Source organism: Nyctibius grandis, chromosome 3, assembly GCF_013368605.1.
Source record: "Nyctibius grandis isolate bNycGra1 chromosome 3, bNycGra1.pri, whole genome shotgun sequence".
Lineage (NCBI taxonomy): Eukaryota > Metazoa > Chordata > Aves > Nyctibiiformes > Nyctibiidae > Nyctibius > Nyctibius grandis.
Window position 1 is genome coordinate 96,957,565 of NC_090660.1, and position 21,034 is coordinate 96,978,598.

At 36.7% G+C, this 21,034-nt stretch overlaps 1 protein-coding gene across 2 annotated transcripts in view; it reads right to left on the bottom strand.

The window, feature by feature from the left end:
* The window catches only part of SPAG1 (sperm associated antigen 1), a 43,422-nt gene that overhangs the window by 12,330 nt on the left and 10,058 nt on the right, over window positions 1-21,034 (bottom strand). For both annotated transcript variants that reach the window (XM_068396466.1, XM_068396467.1), the window contains 6 exons: window positions 18,016-18,146; window positions 17,255-17,361; window positions 14,705-14,867; window positions 7,582-8,010; window positions 7,104-7,203; window positions 3,852-4,004 (listed from right to left, as the gene is read on the bottom strand). In XM_068396466.1, coding sequence (XP_068252567.1) covers window positions 3,852-4,004; window positions 7,104-7,203; window positions 7,582-8,010; window positions 14,705-14,867; window positions 17,255-17,361; window positions 18,016-18,146 — 1,083 coding nt within the window. The remainder of the gene's footprint in view (window positions 1-3,851; window positions 4,005-7,103; window positions 7,204-7,581; window positions 8,011-14,704; window positions 14,868-17,254; window positions 17,362-18,015; window positions 18,147-21,034) is intronic.

Consider the following 21,034-nt stretch of genomic DNA (forward strand, 5'->3'; position numbering starts at 1 on the left):
TTAAAAATGCAAAGAAAATATATAAAAACTGTTTAGTCTTTCCTAAACCAACACACATACTTATATCTACATATAAGTCAACTATTTCCGTACATGAGAGGTTCAATACAAAATCCATTCAAGTGGGAGTTTCCCATTGTTGTGATACATTTTGGAGAAAGACCAAAGTAAACATAAGGAGTAAAGCTATAAAAGACTTCATGGTTCCCTTATAATTTTTGTAGTGTTCTTAAAAAAAACAAACAAACATATATTAAACAATTATGAGAATGAGAATAATAGTGAGATAAACATCTTCTAATCTCAAAATGAGCTTAAGAGTCAAGTTCAACTGATGATAAGTCTAATGTCTACTTTAACAAAGGAAAATTCTGAACTGAGTAGCAAAGCAAGTCACATTGATACTATAGCAAACAAACCTGAAACTGGTATATTAGGTGCATTTCCATCTAACACAGGTGTAAAAAACATACTACATGAAGACACTTCAAAGAAAAAAAATTAAGAACCTTGAATGTGACATGAAGAATGAGACAGAACGAGCATATCAAGTTTTCTTGCTTAGTTTTGTTCTTTTAAAATATTTGAGTAAGAGCTATAAAACAAAAAAAGAGCCTCAGTATAATACTATGGCAACAGAGTCAGAGCACTCAGGACCAAATTCCTTTCCAATTAGGATCTGACAGAAAAACCAATACAAGAAGCAGCACCTGTTCTAATCTTCTTCATTGTAAAACAGAAATTACCAAAATATTTGAAAGAACATTATAGATTAAAAAGGCTGTTTGTAGAGCTATAAAATATGTGATTTTATGTATTACATAATGCTGCATGAAACATACCATTTCTTATATTTTTGAATTGAAAGTAAGTTTCTTCATACACAGAATATCACATTTCATAGTATTATCTAGTTGCTTTGTTTTCTTAGTAAACAAGACCAATATTTTTCTGTGTGTTAGCTGCATATGCCCTTCCAGGGGCTCTCCTCTACCTGTATCATTACTAAGCAGTATTTTATAGGACATACCAACAAAGCAGCTTGTCCAAATTCTGTTTTGTTCTAATTTTACTAAAACTTTAGGGTTTTTAATGACAGTCTGAATTCAATTGGTAAGAAAAATGTGGCACACCATGATAAATTAAACTACTCTTAAGATTTACTCAGGTTATTTCATTAGAGAACAAAACTGCACACTTCATATTAAAAAGCCAATTCATTATGTTTAGGTATTTCCCATAGAAAGTACAGAATAAAGTACAGTAAACCACGGTCCCATTGACTTCCTGTTTAATTTTTCTCCATTTATCACAATGGGCTTAAAAAGTTGGACAAAAAACCTGATCTAATTCATCAAAATCAACTGAAAGAATCCTGCAGTCTTTGATGATTGATCAACTTCTTGTAATATAATAATCTAAGTATAGTCTTTTGCAAAAATGCATACCTGTATGCCACAGTTAGTTTAAAAAGCACAGGCACCTCATGAAAAAGCTGGGACAAATACACTCATTCCCCAGCACCAACACCCCAACTTGACCCAACAATCTTGCAGTTCTGGAGTTTAACACAGATTTATTTGTACAGTACACTACTCATACAGGACTTTGTAATAAAAGCTCCCAAGCCATCTAACGAAATTTGCTAAATGGAGTTGAGACTACTGGAATGAAAATTCAATTTAGTCAATGGAAATGCATACAGATATTGCCCCACATTAGAGCTTCTGTATTTCTAACAGTGAAAAGCAAATAATAAAAACCCACTCCAAACACCAAATTAAAATACACCAAGTAGAAAATTCAAGGATGTTCCTACACAAAGCTAGGAAAATGACACTAATTAATAGCGTGCTTGAAATGCATTTTCCTGTGACTTGGCACACACCATTAAAAGAAACAGCCCTTTCAATTTATCTAAATATTCACCTCAGGATAACCAGTACAAGACAGAGTTCAACATCACCATGATAAACACTCAAATAATTGTTTATACTTGTTTTCAGTTGACTTTTCATAAAAATATGTACTTACATTCTTAATTATTTCATTTTGATTGCAAAATGATCAGGTAAAAGCTTTATATTAAAAATTCTGCTTCTTTTATGTGAGTTTATTAGAAATATCAGATTGAGCACCCGTTCGATTCTAAGATTTTTGGAAAGCCTGCTTAGTTAGGTAAGTACAGAAAGACAAGCCTCAACATGGTTTATCGAAACCACCCTCAGACACCAGTAGGATGATGAGTTTTTCCTGTCAGCTTCCTACAGCATCACCATCCAATTTCCCCCAAGAACTTAAAAACAAAGGAATCTTCCAATAAAAGCAGGTTGTTAAGACCTGAAATTCCCAATATAAAAAAAATTTAAATTACATTTTGTGGTTGTCCCTTTAAGTTAAAAGGCAGTAGAGTAACTATCATATTTTGTTAAAATTCATTTTTAGAAAGGTCTGTTACTTTGGAAATGAAAATGAATACTTTGGTAAACAATTTCCATTTAATTCATAAATGATAAAATATTACAAAATAAATTACAGTACAAGTTCAATTACGCGGTCTAGGAGGTCTATGCTTTAGAAACGAAGATTTGCAAGCAAAAATTAATTACCAGCAGAAGAGAAGAAGGAAGAAGCAGCTGAAATAAGGTGATGGGTTGCCAGGGAGGAAAGAGTAATGAGCAGTGAAGCTAAAAACATAAGGAAGGCCTAGAGAGGAGAAAAGGAAGAGTGTTAAGGAAAAAAAAGGAAATAAGCTTATTACTAAGCAAGTTACAAGTCAAGGAGAAATCTGAAAAGAGTATCTGCAGATAAGAAAGCCAGTAAGATTAAAAAAAAAGTATAATAATCACACAAATACCAGGACGAGCAATTTCACCAATCCAAGTGCTCCATTATCAGCGTAGATACAGGAGATCAGTAACAATTTGTTGTGTTATCAAAAATAAGACCTCTAAGAGGAGATGATAAAGTGTCATAACGTCCCTTGGTCACCTCTGGACAAATAAGCAGAATTTAAAGATATTATGGACTTTTTAACGAAGTGATAATGTGAGTGCTCATGGCCTTGCCTTAAAAAGAAAAAAAGGTACTAGATTCCATTGTTAAAAGTCGCATGCATGTGGGTTCCTGCTCAATGATCAATGGCTGTTCTGCTTTCATAAATACTTTTTTTGCCCATTAAAAAAAAAAAAAAGGAAAGAAAAAGGGAACAGAAAATCCTATCATTCACACACTTAGGTACTTATTATATGTTAATGAGAACACAATTACAATAGAGTATATATAATAGTGTACTAATTTTACACTATTATAATTATAGAAAATGAGATGTCTCTCTTGGCAGCAAGACTTCATGTCGGAAGTATTAAGTTAAAAGTAAAATTCAATTATATTTTTTACACCTCTAAGCTTTGCAGCAAGCTACTTCAGTGTTTGCACAACTGCAGCATACTGAAGGATTCACACTTAACATAAATCTCCAACTGCCACAGGAAAAGTGCTAATATGAAAAGGAAACAGGAATGTCAGAGAAAAGGTATGGACCTTAAAGTATTACTTTACATGGTACCAAAAACAAGTTAGGAAAGAGAACAAGTTGAAGTACCAGTAAAAAAAAGCCTTTAAAATACTGCATTTTTAAAACTGAAAGTGACCTACTGCTGGCAGAGGAAAACTGCAAAGCTATGGGAAAACAACTAAATGAAATAGTCAGTCCTCTAGTTATAATGCACTAGTTGTGACGACTCTGCCTCTGAGGGATACAGAACAGAGGGAGCATGTAAAACAAACAAAACTGTATTCTATTTTTCTATTTGGACTGATATGAGTAGAAAATTTGTAAGTGGAGTTACCTATTAGCACTATCATTTGCTGCTTGGATGCTGCTGTCTATTTGTAGGACTGTTTTATAATCAATGTATGCCTGTTGATACCGCTCCATAGACTCATTTGCCATTGCTCGTCGTAGAAGAGGCTTAAGGGAAAATGGATGAAGCTCCAGAGCTCTGGAGAAAACAAAAGAAAAATGCAGGATTGAAACAGCATACCTGAAATAATATTAATAAAACTATTTTATTATATATACAACTATAAGTAACAACTTTGTGATTTCAGATGGGCCTTACAGTAACATAACCAATGAAAATGGGACGAAGTGGTTTATATTAATACCCTAAATGACATGCAGTTATGGAATTGTTAGTGCTTTTACTACAACTTACTCTACTCAAATTTCTGTCTTCCATCTGGAAAACTACTTTCATCACCAAGAAAAGATTAATGTAATGGCAGCTGTTTAAGAGCAAAAGCTATTTTTCTTAAGTCACACCTAGATTTATGTGGATTTCAAGTATATGGTGCTTTTGCCTATATGATTTTCAGCTCTTCTTCCTTACATGGACATATGCACATAAAAAATACATTTAGTAAGACATGAACATACACCTGTGTTTTTTTGGCTTTTAGGTTTTTGTCTGTTTATTCTTCTGATTGTGTGCCTGGTCAACACTGAGCTCAACCCCTGTCACTGTGCAACCAGAACTCCTTCCAAACACTATGCACTGTTCCAGCAATATGAAGAAGCAGTCCACAAAGGCTGTATTTATTGAAGACTACCTTTTATAAAGCAATGATTCTTGCTAAAGAGAAAAAGAGACAAACTTTGAAATACTGAAATTAAGATGAGTCTAGCCAATTAGATTTCATGGAATTATAAAGTAATTCAGGCTGAGACGTCCCCAGTCCAACCTTCTGTACATGTAGGGTCAGCTCTGAAATCAGACAAGGTTGCTGAGGGCTTTATCCAGTTGGGGTTTGAAACCCTCAAAAGGAATCTCTGCACAGCATCTCTCGACAACCTGTTGCTGTGTCCCCCACTGCTCACGGGGAAAAGGTTTCTCTTCATACGCAGCCCAAACCTTGTGTGGGTCAGTTTTTGCCTGTTGTCTCTTGTCCTCCCACAATGCACTTCCAGAAAGAGCCAGGATCCATCCTCTGGATAATCTCCTCATAGGTACTGGCAGGCTGCTGTTTGGACCCCTGGAATCCATTCTTCCCTAAGCTGAACAAACCCAGCTCTCCTCTCCAGGCAAGTGCTCCAGAGTTCGCAACCACCTCAGTGCCACTTCACTGAACTCACTCCAGTTGATCACTACCTTTCCTGTACTGGGGAAGCCGAAAACCAACACAGTTATCCTAGATGCTGTCTAACAAGTGCTGAGTACAAGGGGATAATCACTTCCCTCAATCCACTGGCTGTGGTGCTGTTTATACAGCCCAGTAGGCTGTTGGCTTTCTTTGCTGTAAATTGGCTTTGCACCATTACTCCTCCTAAAGCTAGAGAAACAATGATTCCTACAATAAACGTTTCCAATTTCCATTTCGTAAATATTTCCAACATTCCGTTTCTCTTTATGCTGCTGAATGCATTTGAAAAAATGCAACAGTACACAACACCATAGCCCTTACAAAACCTCTGCAAAAATGCTTGACATTCTGTAACTTAGAAGAAGAATAATGCAATTTCAGGTTCCTAACATCAAGAATGAAGAAAAAAACAACCACATATCAATTCAGGGGAAGACGACACTGCTTGAAGAATAGCATCACTGGGAATGGAAAACTACACTTCCAAGGTAGAATACAAATATAATACAGCCAGGCACCAAACCACACCACAGTACTAAATAAAATAACATTAGTGCGTAGGAGCCCTATTTCACTCTCTGTAACCAGAATCAAAGGCACTCCAAATCAAGAGTCTTGAGACAAAGAGAGATCCAACAGACCGTTTTTGATACACTTCAAGGCCTAAATAGCTAAATCTTAATAAAAGATAAATGTTCAATACTTATTTTTATATCACGAATATAAGCACTACACCATTTTTTACTTTGAAATCGAGTAGCCTATTCATAGATCATCCTTTAAGTTGTGTTGCCTAGAGAAGATTTAATTGACATTACCTAATTCATGTGTGCTTGTAGTTTTGCTGTTCTGCTTCCCAATCTCTAAATTATTTCTACCTCTGTTGTGTTCACTAAGCATCATGGGCCCTTGTGTATCCAGCAAATAAGCACAGCATTAAAGACTCTATCATTAAGTAGTAAGAAAATAAGCTTCCAATTGGTAAGAATACAAAAATCCAAACCTTTGTATTACTGATTTCAGTTGAAGTCTTACATACTTCAAACCTCCTGAATAGGAAAATATGATGGCTTTAAGTATGCCACCTTGTTTTATCAGCCAGCTGTCAATGGTCCTGCATCTATTTTAACAAATTATTGTTAACAAGTCAATTTTTTTCAGATGACATTTTCAGAAAAACTTTTCTGTCATGTAGAATATATACAGTAAGTCAAATATTTAGTTCATGCAAATTTACATGTGTATTTTATTTTTTTTTAACAGTTGGGTTGTGCTGTAAAAAAAACAACTGATTAATTAATATGATTTCTAACTGTCTTAGAATCGTTTTTTGTACCTTAAGCTTCAGTCGTACTAAATCTATCTATGAAAATATAAAAAAAAAGACATCTAAAAATACAGTAATAATTTAGTGGAAGGCAGTGTTTGGAAGTTATTGAAGGTGTCTGATCCTCTCTAACTCCTGTATCCTTAAAAGCCACAATAAGCAGAAAGGGTGTTAGCTCAATTCCTGAACAGCTGTAATTACTGTTTATAAGTACGCCAAGTATATATTTAAACAAAACAACAAACCAAACACAGAGAACACACACATATACTCCATACACATGCTTGAAAGCAATTTCCAACACTGGCTTAACAAAGCTCTTACATATAAGTTACTAGAGAGCATCATTGAAGCCTGGTTTTATATAAAAAATTTTAATCCTACTATGCATTTCTGTGTAGACAAGAAGCCTAACAACTGCCCTCACACAGTAAGACAGTAAGTTAAAAGTTACTCCTTCCCTAAGTTCCATGTGATTGTTTACATAACTGACAGAGAGATCTGTCATTTAGACAGGGAATCAGACTTTATTGAAGGTTGTTCTAAGTCAAACTGCAATAACAATGTATCAGTTAAAATGTTTAATCATCATGAGGAATGTTGTTGCTCTACATGGGAGGTTGCAATTTACCTGTTACAATCCTGAATGCAGTCACTGCAGTTGCCTTCTTTGAGGTAACACGCTGCTCTGTTTGAGTACAAGATACTTAAATCATCTGGACTTTGTTCTCCTAAAAGAAGTTAAAATTAAAATCGAAGAGCATTACTAAAATGACATTCAAGAATTAAAGACTTGCATACTGTAAGCTGCACTGCAGCGATGCAGTTTGCTGACAATGCAAAGCTGTAAGGAGCTTTCCTTTATCATGTCACCTAGAATATGTAATCATCATTCAAACACATAAATAAAAGCAAACAGCTCTGCCCCAAGGAAGCTAAAAGATTATTTCACTCATCTTTCTATATTTTGTATTATGTGAATTATCCTCTACTGACAACGACAAAGACTTTACTGCACAGTAACTCCTGCCAAAAATCCAGGGATATGCTAGGTTAGTTCGTTTGCAGTTCCCTTAAATAACGTAAAAACCAATCCTAATGGCACTCACCTAGACCGATGACACATTCAATTGCTTCCGAGTATTTGAGCACAGCTTCTCCAAACTGTCCACTCTTAAATAACTCGTTTCCTTCACTTTTTAGTTTTGCTGCAGCAGGAGGAAGTGAAGTAGAACTGCCGCCACCAGCCGACTGAGACCCTGCTCCCTGCGATGTGGAGATCTGCTCAGCTTCAGGGCTTTCACTCTTTTGATCACTGTGTAAATAACCATTAACTTCACCTTCATGGTCTGATAAATGCTTTTGTGTTTTTTTCTCTGATGTGCCTTTTTTTAATCCGCTCTCAGTGGCTTCCTTCTGCTTCTGTGTCTCTCTGTCTTCCGCCTTACTGCCACCTCCTTTGCTATGAAACTTTCTCTGCGCGTTCCCCATCGCAGCCTCCTCAGTAGCCGCCTCTTCTCTCACTGGCACGCCAATTTCTACAAGGAAGTTAATAAGCTGAGTTAGAGCTTGCATCATCAGAAGAAACTATCATCCTGGCAAAAGAGGGGTGTACAGCCTAAGAACGCGGTACCAAATCCTCCGGGTATCTTAATGTTACGAAGATTTATTTGCCTCAGAAAACACTTCCAAGAACACAGAAAAATTCCTACTTAGACGTAACTTGCAATTATTACTGAGAACCTGTTACTGTGAAATCTCATTCCTCCTTGCTGGGCACATTGTGAACCCCTGTTCTGCAGTGTCAGAATGGTACAGAGTTCACCTTGAAATTAACTCCTTAAATACTGGCTATGACAATACTGATACTTCAATTTTCCATGACCAAATCGAAATGCTTGCATGTCAAAGTTAGAACACACAGCTAACAAACCAGTCATGTTGCACTCTTCAAAACTCTCCTCGAATATAACAGAATAGGAAGGATAAAAGCTTATAAATCATACTCAAAAAGGCTTTATTTAAACATAATGTCAAAAAGACTTTCATAGAGACTTCTGATCGTTTAACTTTCACTATTATTTATTACTAATTTAATTAGAAAAAATCATATAATAAGGGTATCAGATATTTTATATATATATATATATATATATATATATATATAGTCCTTATTCACCTGAATTCCTAAGAGATTACCACCACAGTATTCAAATACAGATTTCTGGAGAGAGCCCGACTCTTGATACCACCAGTCACACAAAGGCAACTCTGTGTTTTGGTACTATGAATTAAGGTGCTGGGTTTTTACATTCCCTTAACTTGATGTGCTCATCTGTCCAACACAATTTTTTCGTGCCTTCATATATTGGAGTGATACTTCCAATTGACTCAAACTAAACTTCTGAAGTTGACTGAATATGGATGAGCTCCAGGTTGTTCCAAACTACAGAAATGATTTTTTTAATGCGCAAAACATCACTGAAATCAAACTGAACAGGATGGGAAAGCATAAGATTTTTAAAAGCAATAGATTCTCTAGTGCCTAATAGACAAAAGCTCCAACTGCATCCTTCCTATCTGTGGTCTGCTTTGAAATACCATGTTTAATAATAAGTTCATACTCCACAGTGGGAACAATGTTAGGATAAATCTATTCTACCCACATAGTCATTTTTACAAAACTTAAAGTAAATTATTTATATTTGAGACGTCCATCCATCCATCAAATTTAGCAGTGCCAAATATGCCCAAAAGGTTTAAAGTCTATTTGGTAGGGAAGATGAGGGTAAACGGCTAGCTGGGCACATGAGTGAAGACAGTAGTACTATAACAATAATCTCCTTAGGATACATGTTATACTATTATTCTACATCCATCAAACAGAGAATACTCTGTATACCTTCCACTAAAAAAAAAAAAGAATAAAAAACTATTTTAAATGTCACAAACAAAAAGCTGATATGACAAGTTTTTAGAAAAAATTCTACAGAAAAACACTCTTGAAAAGCATCCCAACTGCTAGAGACAAAGAAAAAGCAAGAAAGGCAGATAACGTGTGATGCAAATGTGAATGTCATTAACGCGAACGTCATTTCCTGAATACAGGCGAAAATTTCCTGAAGATGAAGTGCACAGAACCAATCCTGGATTAAAACAGGAAACGTTTACAACATTTGGAGTCCCCTGAAAATAAGAAGACTCATAATTAACTTGTTCAGCTGTCAGGTTATGCTAATTGCCTAAATATTTCTGGACTGAGTAAACACCATGCACAAAATTGTACAGACATATTTCTCAAATCTAACTCTCACTGTCTTTCAGTTTCAGTGTTTATAACATAAACAATACTCCTGTATCAGTCTCTACGTAAAAATGTATTCATGAAAGCAGTATTCTGGGCTTTGCCTTAATAAAAGTCAGCGCTTATGAACTTTAAAAAAAAAAAAAAAAAAGGTCTAGATATATTATAAATTCCAAAGAAAAGTTAAAGAAAGGTACCAAAAAGTACGGACAAGATTTTGACCAGAATGCCAACAAATACAAACTAGAAAGAAATTTAATTCATGTTAGTACTAAAATAATGAACTTAAAATGGAAGGACTGTCATAAAACAAAAGCCATTGAATACTCCAAAAGGAATATTTTAAGTCTTTTTTTATAATGGATGACATCATCTTTCATTTAAAATTAATTTCCAGCTACACAAAGTATTTATCCTCCAGAAGCATGGCACAAAATAGTGGTGGCAGAATGAAAAGCAACATACGTAACTTTAGTTCACAATGAATTTGCCCATTATGAAGCCAGGAAACATTTTCAACTCTTTTATCTGCTCTGGACTAGCTACATATAAAGGCAACTGGAATGGTCCAAATCTCCACATATTAATTTTTAATAATTTTAAATAACTTTTTGCTTTTGTGCCACACATGGTCAGCAAATATGTGTTTTGTATTATGTGTTCTTGATTTAGCTGATTGAGATTGTACCTGGATTGTTCTGAGTCAGAACATGTAATGAACAGACTTCTCAAATAAGTGATCTCTGACTGCTTAGGAACAGTCTTTGTTCATAAAGAATGAAAAAAGATTTACTGGTCAACATTTATACTGACACTGTAATTGAGAGTTTTTCTTAACTTCAGGATATGCGCTACAAATGCAATTCTAGAGTTAATTTTCAATGCTGTTTCTTTTAACATGATCTAAATTCTCACATCACTAGCTTGAAATAGAGCCTAAAAAGCCACCCAGTAGGTTGGGCCCCATTCTGCTGGATGCTATACAAATTAATTATAAATGATGAGAGCTCCTTCTTCAGAGAGTTTACAATTCTAAAAATCAAAAATAGCAAATGAACAAGCACACTTGAAAGAGGATCAAGGTGACCAAATGTCCTCATATAAGACCTCATCAACGAGGCTTCAAACCATAAGGAGAACAGACACAGTCAATTATTCAAGGCTACAATGGCAAAGAAACTTCCTATTACAGTAAAATTCTAGTCAGAGTTTACTACAAATTAAGATTTGGATATGTGCAAATTCATATATGGCATAAAGGCCAAGTGAGTGAGGATGCAGAGCAGCCAGTAAGCATTAACCAACAGATAACATCTCAGTTATCTCAGAGCCTCAGTGGTAGAGGAGAGCAGAAAGCAATACCAGCAATGCTGAAAATACAACAGCAAGCACAACTGATTGCTTGAGTAGGAAAAATTTCTAATTGTCTCCTAAGCTTTGCTTCTCAACAAATCAGAAACTTCAAAATGCAAATCTAAGACCTTACTCTTCTCTATGAAAAGCCATGAAACATTAACACATACATTGAAGAATTATCCGTAACATCAAATACATGTGTCATTATTCCACATGGAATAATTCAAGAAAAGGTAAAAAATTTAAAGACAAAAAATCCAGTTTTATTTGAAGACGTCCATTTCATAAAACATGTTTAGAAAATCAACAAGAGAAATTCAAAGAATGTTATCAACCCCTATTTGTTTTGGAAAGCTGTAAATCAGTCATTATGATGACAGCTCCCTTTATTTAAGGGCAGAAAGCCCATTACTTCAGAGAAACCATAGTACATGGTCAAGACCAGTTGAGAACACAGTACATAATCCATCAAGGATGCAGAGAGAGTTTTCATACCTATTCAGCTCCTAACAACCTTCCCAAAGAACGATGATCTAGTGAGAAAAAACAAAGTCACAAGATAGTGGACTGATATAAGGAGACGCTCTTCAATCTAAGAATGGTTCCAAATCACGCTACTGTCATGTTCAATGATAAAGACCTTAATTTGGTGACATCAAGTAGAAAACAGACTGGAAAAAAAAATCATAAAATAATTCTCTGTAGCCAATTGCTGTGGCATCAAGTAAATTTAATACCACACAGGTAGTGAAACTAGAAGTCAGATGAAGGATTTAACACAAAGGAAAAAGAGGTGCTCATGCTTCAATATCAAGTGTCAGTGTACCAAACCAGCAATCTCAAGGTGCACTAAACAGAAGGACACATACAAAAATAAAAACAATACATATCCTGAATTGTGAAAAAGGTCTCATCCAGAAGAAGAATATTCTCTCGACCTCTGAAGTGTAATAAATAAACCATGCACCAAGAAAACACTCTCTAGGCAACATCTTTTCCCACAGTCAACTTGAAAAATATCGCTTTATCTGTTAAAGAGGTTTCTTGCATGTGCTTGAAGCTCATCTTTTAAAGAGAGATCTGTTGCCAACTTTAGCAATAACAGATTGAGAAATAATAATTTTAAACCTAACAGACTTTGTTTAAATGCACTCTCCTTTTTACAAATAAATATTTACTAAATTTCAGAACGGTTTATAATATTTTTTAAATTACTGTAATAGATTAAGTAAATACCACACAATTCAGCAAATTTTTATGACTATATATTTATAGATATTTTTATATATATCTTTAAACCATATTTATCACTTGAGATTATAACTTCTATAAACATGTCAAAATATCAGGCGCTTTGTCAAGTATGTACATGATTTTTAGTTTTTACAGTGCCTGAATACTAGTTTCTCCAGTCTCTAGGACGTAAGCAATTTTCCATTTCTGTTGTACAAAAAGGATGTTATTTACTTTTGCTTTCAGATACTTAGAAGATGAAGAGACACTACACTCTTTTTTTAGACTGTTTTGTTCAAAGCTGAGAAATCAACTCTTCAGAGCTAAAGAAAACAAATTGTTGTTTCTCTTCCAGTCTCTAAATTATAATCTCAGTAGGAATGCATGAGGCTTACCAACTAGAATGTGAAATAAATGTGACTACATGACAGGACTACTGTGGCTACATGACTAGATGTATAGAGAAGAGGTGTAAGATGCTTAGTCTACTTATTGCTGTTAGGTTCACAGAACAGATCAGATTTATTCAATAACTGAACTGAGTTCGTATTTGTTTCCAGTTGTACTTTAAAACACTGAGTAATCTATGAAGATGATTGCCTCCTAAATCTCAAAAATACTTATGTATATCACATGAACACATCTGACACTGACGTCGGTTGACAATCTTCCCTATGTTTAAAAGCCTAACCTTTCATCAGTGGAATGGGAGTCTTCCTATGGAGCTGGAAGGCAGTTAGTCATCTCAATGCTCCCAGTGGAAAGCAACCCCAAATTAACTAACATTTAAGGCTAAGGACATGACCCATCCTTTCTTCCAGGGTTTTAGCTGAGGACACTTAAAGGATACCTACTGATTTTGAAAAATGTATTTTCCTTAAATTTGTGTGCAAATAATGCATTAATAAATCACACATGTACAGTCTAATAAATTAGAAAACCCACAGACTGAGTTAATTTCAAGATAAAGAACTACACAGGCCACGGAAAACACAAAAGCCAGAATTGTCATGTCACATTACCTTAAAGAACTAAGAGAAAGGAGAAAGAGTGGAAATCAACCCAGGGATGTTATTCTGTTGCAGGCTGGTGCCCAGACATGCAGCTGAATCTAAAAGCACTTTGCCAGTGCAAGCCTCAATAGCCCCAGCTGCCTCACTTCCTCCTCCAAGTCATGTATTCTGATTATGACATTAGTTTCACCTCAGCAGTCTTGCAGTTAGTCACACACTAATCCAGGAATGGGAGCTGCACTTCAACTGCTTGTGAACTACATACAGTACAAGAATTACACATTGTTTACCTCTAATACATACTTTTAGAGCACACAGATGATCTTTTACATTAAAAACAAAAAAAAGATTGATACTTTTCAAAACAAACAACAACAAAAAAATCAAATTACATGCCACTTGATCATTTTCACAACCTTTGATCCAATCAAGGGGTGAAAAATGCAGACTAAAAATGTGATAGTGGGAAGGCAGGAAAGCTGTGCGAAAGTGCTAAGGAACACTTCAGGAAAGATGTTGAGGTGTTGGAGCGATTCCAGAGGAGGGCGACCAAGCTGGTGAAGGGTCTGGAGGGTCTGACCTATGAGGAATGGCTGAGGGACCTGGGGTTGTTTAGCCTGGAGAAGAGGAGGCTCAGAGGTGACCTTATTGCAGTCTACAACTACCTCAAGAGAGGTTGTAGTGAAGTGGGAGTCGGCCTCTTCTCCCAGGCAACTAGCGATAGGACAAGAAGACATAGCCTCAAGCTTCGCCAGGGGAGGTTCAGGTTGGACATTACGAAGAATTTCTTCTCAGAAAAGGTTATTAGACATTGGAATGGGCTGCCCAGGGAGGTGGTGGAGTCACCATCTCTGGATGTGTTTAAAAAAAGACTGGACATGGCACTTAGTGCCATGGTCTAGTTGACAGGGTGGTGTCAGGGCAGTGGTTGGATTCGATGATCCCAGAGGTCTCTTCCAACCTAGTTGATTCTGTGATTCTGTAACACAAAATGTCCTCCAACACCAGAAGAAATTCCCAGCTGGGTCCACATCAAAGGATAGGCATAAAACTACACAGGACACAGGGAAGTAGGTGATTTATAGCAACATTTTCCATATGTCTCTGTTACACCCCTTCTAGAAATAATTCCAAAGATGTGTAATAAAACTGCATTCTAGATTTCACACTCAGACCAACTTTAAGTAGTGAATGTAATTTTAGTCTTCAAACAGGCAAAATTCTTTGCAAGAAAAGATGGATGAATTGGGTGAATAAACATTGCAATATCAAAGGCAATGATTTTTTCCTCAGGTTAAAATTAAATAGGAAATGACATAACATTACTTTTATCTCCACTGCTTCTTTCACATTCTTCTGTATTTTCCCGTCTTTCTTCATCACCTTCTGAATCCTCTATATCTCGAATAAGTATTCTTTTTCCTTTGCCTTGAGTCTCAGATACAGGCTTTAAACCTTTCAGTTTCTTTTCAATCTCTAGCAGATTTTTCTGCAATAGAGAAAAAACAGCAATAGCAGCAGTCTTTTTTTATAGGTATATAAATTGTAATTTATATACAGAAAATACATTCTGATGTATACATATAAGATCCTGAAGAACTATCAAGATAAATGTTACCAGTATAAAACCAGAAAAAATAAACGTGACTTTTCCAAGAGTTGGTATCAAAACCAAGATTAACACTAAATTTTCGTCTCTTAGAACAAATAAATAAGCACTTTTCTTGAATGAACTGCTTAAGCAAAAAAAAGTTTTAAATAAAAGGGAAAAAAGTAGATTTTACTACTGTGATGTCTGGCGTGGTCTACTCAGAAGAAACACACGGAAAACAGGCTCTTTCCAGAACCTCAAAAAAAGCCTACAATCAGTTTATCAAAATTTACGCTATGGAGAATTTGGTGTCTGATGGATATCTGATGGAGGATTGTAACTCATAGAACTAGAACCAATAGAGACAACAATTTCTTAGCAGTGTAGCAGAAGGACACTGTTGAATAATGAAAGGTTTGCTCTTCTTGTAAGAACTGCAAATTAGATGATCAAACAGCCTCTCATTCCATAAACATTTTTTGATTACTCAAAAAAACCCCTCCAACTGCACTTTATGCTTTCAAAGCGGAGTAAGACACACCCAACATTATGCACTATTCTGAATTTAATTCAGTGCTGTACAAGGAGGTGCCATTTCAGCACTCACTTCCTCAAGAAAAAGATAAAACAAGGACAAGAACAAGCAAAGATTCATGTGGACAAAGTACCTTGAAGAATTCCAGTTACTGACAAGCAATTTACCTTTGTTTTAGTGACTCTGCACATAAACATTCACTCTGCATGTGTTCCATACATTCATATTTAGCTCAAGAGGGTTTTGAGGATCCTCCAAGCAAAGAGCAACTCAAAAAATGCCCTGCCAAGTGCTCTGTCACCTCTAGATGTCTCAGCCAAGGCATAATAGCTGGCACAGATAGGGACAGAGTACAGACATCTGCTTTCAGCTACAGAAGCATTGCTCAGCAAAGTTACTAATGTATTTGGATCTCTGGAAGAGTGTGCTCAAAATGAGTACCTTACGTCTGGTATTATAAGAAGTCTCAGCACAGCCTATTTGATAATCTTTTCACAAAGACTGTTGTGGAGTTTGTCAACACAGACTCACAAACTAGTTAGTGGTTCAGTCTTGTAAACAGCAAAAGAACCCAAAAGCTCTTTTAGAACTCAAATCTAAGGAGACAGGTATTTAAAAAGAAAGAAAGGAAAAAAAAAAAGCAGGCTGGTCGAGTCCTTGGTTCCTTGGTTGATGTGAAACTCAGGAACTGTTCTGGACAGGCATTTAGCTCCAACACCCTAAAAGGGACGAATGCTGTTTGTGGTGAATTTGACGTAACAGGCTTGGACTTCTCTCACTGGTGCAAGCAATAGCAGTGATCAAATAACTCCACGGAATGAAGTAGCAATCAGCAAGCTGCTAGCAGCTCAAAATGTGCCAACAATAAGAGCTGAAGAGAATTCAGGTGATGAGGCAATTGCACAGCATCAGGAAGTCATACAAAAAGAAATGAGAGGGTAGCAGTATGATGGACTCCCAATTAACAGGAAGAGAGCAGTTTAGTATCAGAGCTGCCTAGTACTGAAGATTCTCAGGACATGTAGAGTCCAAATGCAAGGACTGGGTTCTAACCCACAAAACACCCCTAAGAAGATACTAATGAAATGACACAGATCAATCCTCTCCTAAATAGCTGAAGTAATAATAGTACAAGGACCACATCCTGACCTTGAGTTTACAAAGAAAGCATCCAGCTTTCTTAGATCCAAAATTGGCTAAGAAGGGTCCAGATTCATCAGAAGGTATGAAAGGCTTTTCATTCTAGCCTGGAAGTGAGAAACGAGGATTTCTAACATCACGCTGAAGTGAAGACAGAACCCAGGTCCTCTCCTTTTGGGTTAGCTTCACCACTACAACAACAAAAGCTTGGTATCTCTCTCGAATTTTTCTTGTGAATTATGTGTAAAACTTAAATACACCTATTCCAATAGAACTTTTTGAGAGAAATTTCCAAATAACTTTCATCAGCTAAAACACTAATACTGTAAGCATGTTCAGCAGCAAACTTTTAGGCACCAAAATTATGTTAACAGAGAAGACTTGAGTGCCTATAGGTTCTCACAATTAAGTAGTGAACAGAAGATCTGGTCAAATTCAAGTACCTAAGTTCTACCACAGGCACCTATGTGGTCCTGCAAAACTGATCACTGGCACAGATCAAGTGTGTCCTCAAAACTCATATTCAAATCAAAGAATATAAACTGTACTCACTTTATGCTACAACTGCATACAACCTTTTTCTAGTCATATTCAACTCCTTCATCTTTACCTTAGCTACAGCGTTGTCTGGTTCAATGCGTAATACTTTGTTCAGATCCTCTATAGCTGCCTGGTAATTCTGCAGCTGATTGTGTACAGTGGCACGGCGCATCAGAGCTAGAAAGGAACAAAGTGTATTATTTATGCATTTAAAGCATAAAGCGGATAACAATACACTATTTTTTCTAGACATATTACGTGTAAAACAGTTTTTTAAATTCTGCATTTACTTCATAATGACTGTAATAACTGTTCTCTTGATCATTTTTAACGATGCAATTTCACATGAGACTTTTTGAGATAGCGATCATGAATTGTGAACCATCTTTTCATATTTTTCCAATTTTTCACCTCCTCCCATGCAAATATAGTTAGCTACATTCAAGCTCTTGCCTTCAGAAAGGATTAAATTAGCAACTTTCATTGTTTTCATGTCACTTTTAAGGTAATTAATACTTCAGTGTGGGTATTATGGAAACAATGCTCTGCAAGAATATAAGAGGGCTCATAGTCATCATATAAAAACAAGAGTTAGCCCCATGCTACTGCATAAAAATACCCATTACAGATCAACAGGATGGACTGCATAAAGCTTCCCTGACTCCAAAAATACTGTTAAAATTACTTTGGGGAGCTACTCTGTTTCCTTCTTTATACTTGGACTTGATCTAAAGCTCAGTGAAGTAAACTAACAACATGAATGGATATGTACCATTTTATTTGCTAGAAATAAAATAATACATAGAAGGGCAAGTTTATGTTTTACTTTACCTTTTACGTTGCCAGGTTCCATATCTAGTACCTTCTCACAATCCTGCAAAGCACTGTCCCAGTTCTGAAGTTTGATTTCTGCTTGAGCTTTGTTATTATATGCAGCTGCAGTGGGTATTACTGATATGCTCCTGAAAAAAGGGAGTATTGACCATGGTAGGCTCATAGTTAGAAAACCTGAATGTAGAAACACTTCACTATTGGAAGTTGAAAACAGTATTATAACAATATTAATACTGATATTTTTAGAAATTCCTTCCTGTGAGACCATCTACCAACTAGATTTACCATCTTCAGAGGCCTGTTGCTTGCCAGAGCTTAGATCTGAGATGTTGCAGAGAAGATGCCATGGCTCATCTGTCCCTTAAACTATTACTTCTTGCTGCCATCCATGTAGACTGAAATGAAACTGCCAAATGAAACCTTTGAGAGCATCAAGTGTAACTGCAGAGCTCTGGAGGCTATGATGAAGAGCATGGGGGGCCACATGGGCTTCTCCTTGATCTTGCTTGTAAAAGGGAAAGACTCAGGTGGCAGTGGATGAGTCATCCAGGTCAATGTCTGGCTGCGTGGCCGGTATTGTAGGCAGGGCTTTAGTTTCTATAACAACAGGATCACCTCTGAGGAATAAGGACAACTGGGATCCATATGACAAAGTGGTACAAGACAATCTTTGCCAACACCCTTGCTAACCTAGCAGGAAGGACTCTAAACTATGTTCACTGGGAAGAGGGGGCAATAGGGAAGTGCCAGGGAGACAGCATGCTGGAAGAGACTCTCATGCTTTCCTTGTGCAAAAAGCATGACTGGAGGACGATCTCAAGTGCTTGTGCACAAATGCACAAAGCACAGTAAACAAAAAAGAAGAATAAAAGGTCCGTGCAACTACGATCTCAGTGGGATAACAGATATGGTCAGATAATCTGTGTGGCTGGAGTGCTGTGATGGAGGCTTGCAGGCTCTTTAGAAAGACTAGGAAGGTTAGGAGGAGGAGATGCATTCTAGTCTAAGCAGTGATTAAACATGTGAAGGTTTGTCTTGGAACAGGCAAGAGACTGACAAGCCAGTCAAGAGAGCTGATGGATAAGAGTAAGAGGTCAAACTGACATGCTGTACAATGCCACATGGAGGTTGCATACGGAAAGACTCTCCATTAGGAAGGATCCTGCCCATCCTTATTAATTAATACCGTATTTATGCCCCAAAAGCAGGTATTTTTACTTATTTTTATAGTATGGAATTGTATTTTATCTATTGTATATAAAATACAGCTATGGATGTTTTTTGTATTCATGTTCATGTATTAAAAAAAAACAAGAAACATGTTAAGACTACAAGTCAAGAACAAAAAAAATACACATAAAATGCCTCAGTTTAAACAGTCTGTGAACATGAATACCAGTACCTTTGTGCACGTATTTACATGAACAATCTCCAGGTAAATTTTCATAAGCCGTTCTAGAAAACCCTGCCTCCTTCAGTGACAGTATGAATGGTGCTTCCTAAACATAAATCTGTTCAATATTTATTTTACTGCTGTGCATGCAATTTATTCCTATTCATTATTTTTTCCATACTTGTCTGAACTGACCACAGACACATTAACTTTCCCAAAAATTTTTTTTGAGGATATCCCACTATAGTATCATAGCCAATGAATTATCTTAACACTTCACCTCACAATAATGCCATATCATTACCCTCAGTTTACACTGGTAATTAATATACCAAGATGCTTTCAATTTCAAAGTGACAACTTTGACACTTCTAGGACTTGTATTTTTTTAAATTCCTTATCATTTCGAAGCACAGAGTTAAACACAAAATTGAGTTTCCTTTAATGCTAGTTTATATGTGTGAGCATCAGCACTTTTGCAAGTCAGACCTCTAGTGTCTCAAGATGGGTAATCTGCAAATGAGAAACAAACGTTGGTCTCGTGAAAATCCCGGTTTGTATAAATGGCATCATGTTTGAATGCTCTAAAACAGGAAGATTAAAAACCTAGTTCTCTCAAGGAACCATTCAAATACCTTAACTGAAACACTATCCTTCTCTTCCTGTTGTGCTCAATTCCGTTAACCTTGAACTTTTCTACTTTTGAAACAAATACAACAGAGGACCTGTAGCAACAACTTCTATTTACATAAATAAAGCCAAAGTCTGAATGTAGTCCACTGTGCACTAAATAAGGCAAGCAACCTGTAAGAGTCTATTTTTTTTTAATCCTGTGTTTATATACCTTTTTTTCTGGACTGCTACTAATTCGCTGAAAGCGAATGTCACTCCAGTCTTCAAAAAGGGCAAGAAGGAGAACCCGGGGAACTATAGACCGGTCAGCCTCACCTCCATCCCCAGAAAGGTGATGGAGCAACTTGTCCTTGGTGCTGTCTCTAGGCACATCAAGGATAGGGGGATCATTAGGGGCACTCAGCATGGCTTCACCAACGGGAAGTCTTGCTCAACCAACTTGATAGCCTTTTATGAGGATGTTACCCGGTGGATAGATGATGGTAAAGCTGTGGATGTGGTCTATCTCGATTTCAGTAAAGCGTTTGACACGGTCTCCCACAGCATCCTTGCAGCTAAACTGGGGAAGTGTGGTCTGGATGATCGGGTAGTGAGGTGGATTGTAAACTGGCTGAAGGAAAGAAGCCAGAGAGTGGTGGTCAATGGGACAGAGTCCAGTTGGAGGTCTGTGTCTAGCAGAGTTCCGCAAGGGTCGGTTCTGGGACCAGTTCTATTCAATATATTCATTAATGACTTGGATGAGGGATTAGAGTGCGCTGTCAGCAAGTTCGCTGATGACACAAAACTGGGAGGAGTGGCTGACACACCGGAAGGCTGCGCAGCCATTCAGAGAGACCTGGACAGGCTGGAGAGTTGGGCGGGGAGAAATTTAATGAAATATAACAAGGGCAAGTGTAGAGTCCTGCATCTGGGCAAGAACAACCCCATGTACCAGTACAAGTTGGGGACAGACCTGTTGGAGAGCAGCGTAGGGGAAAGGGACCTGGGGGT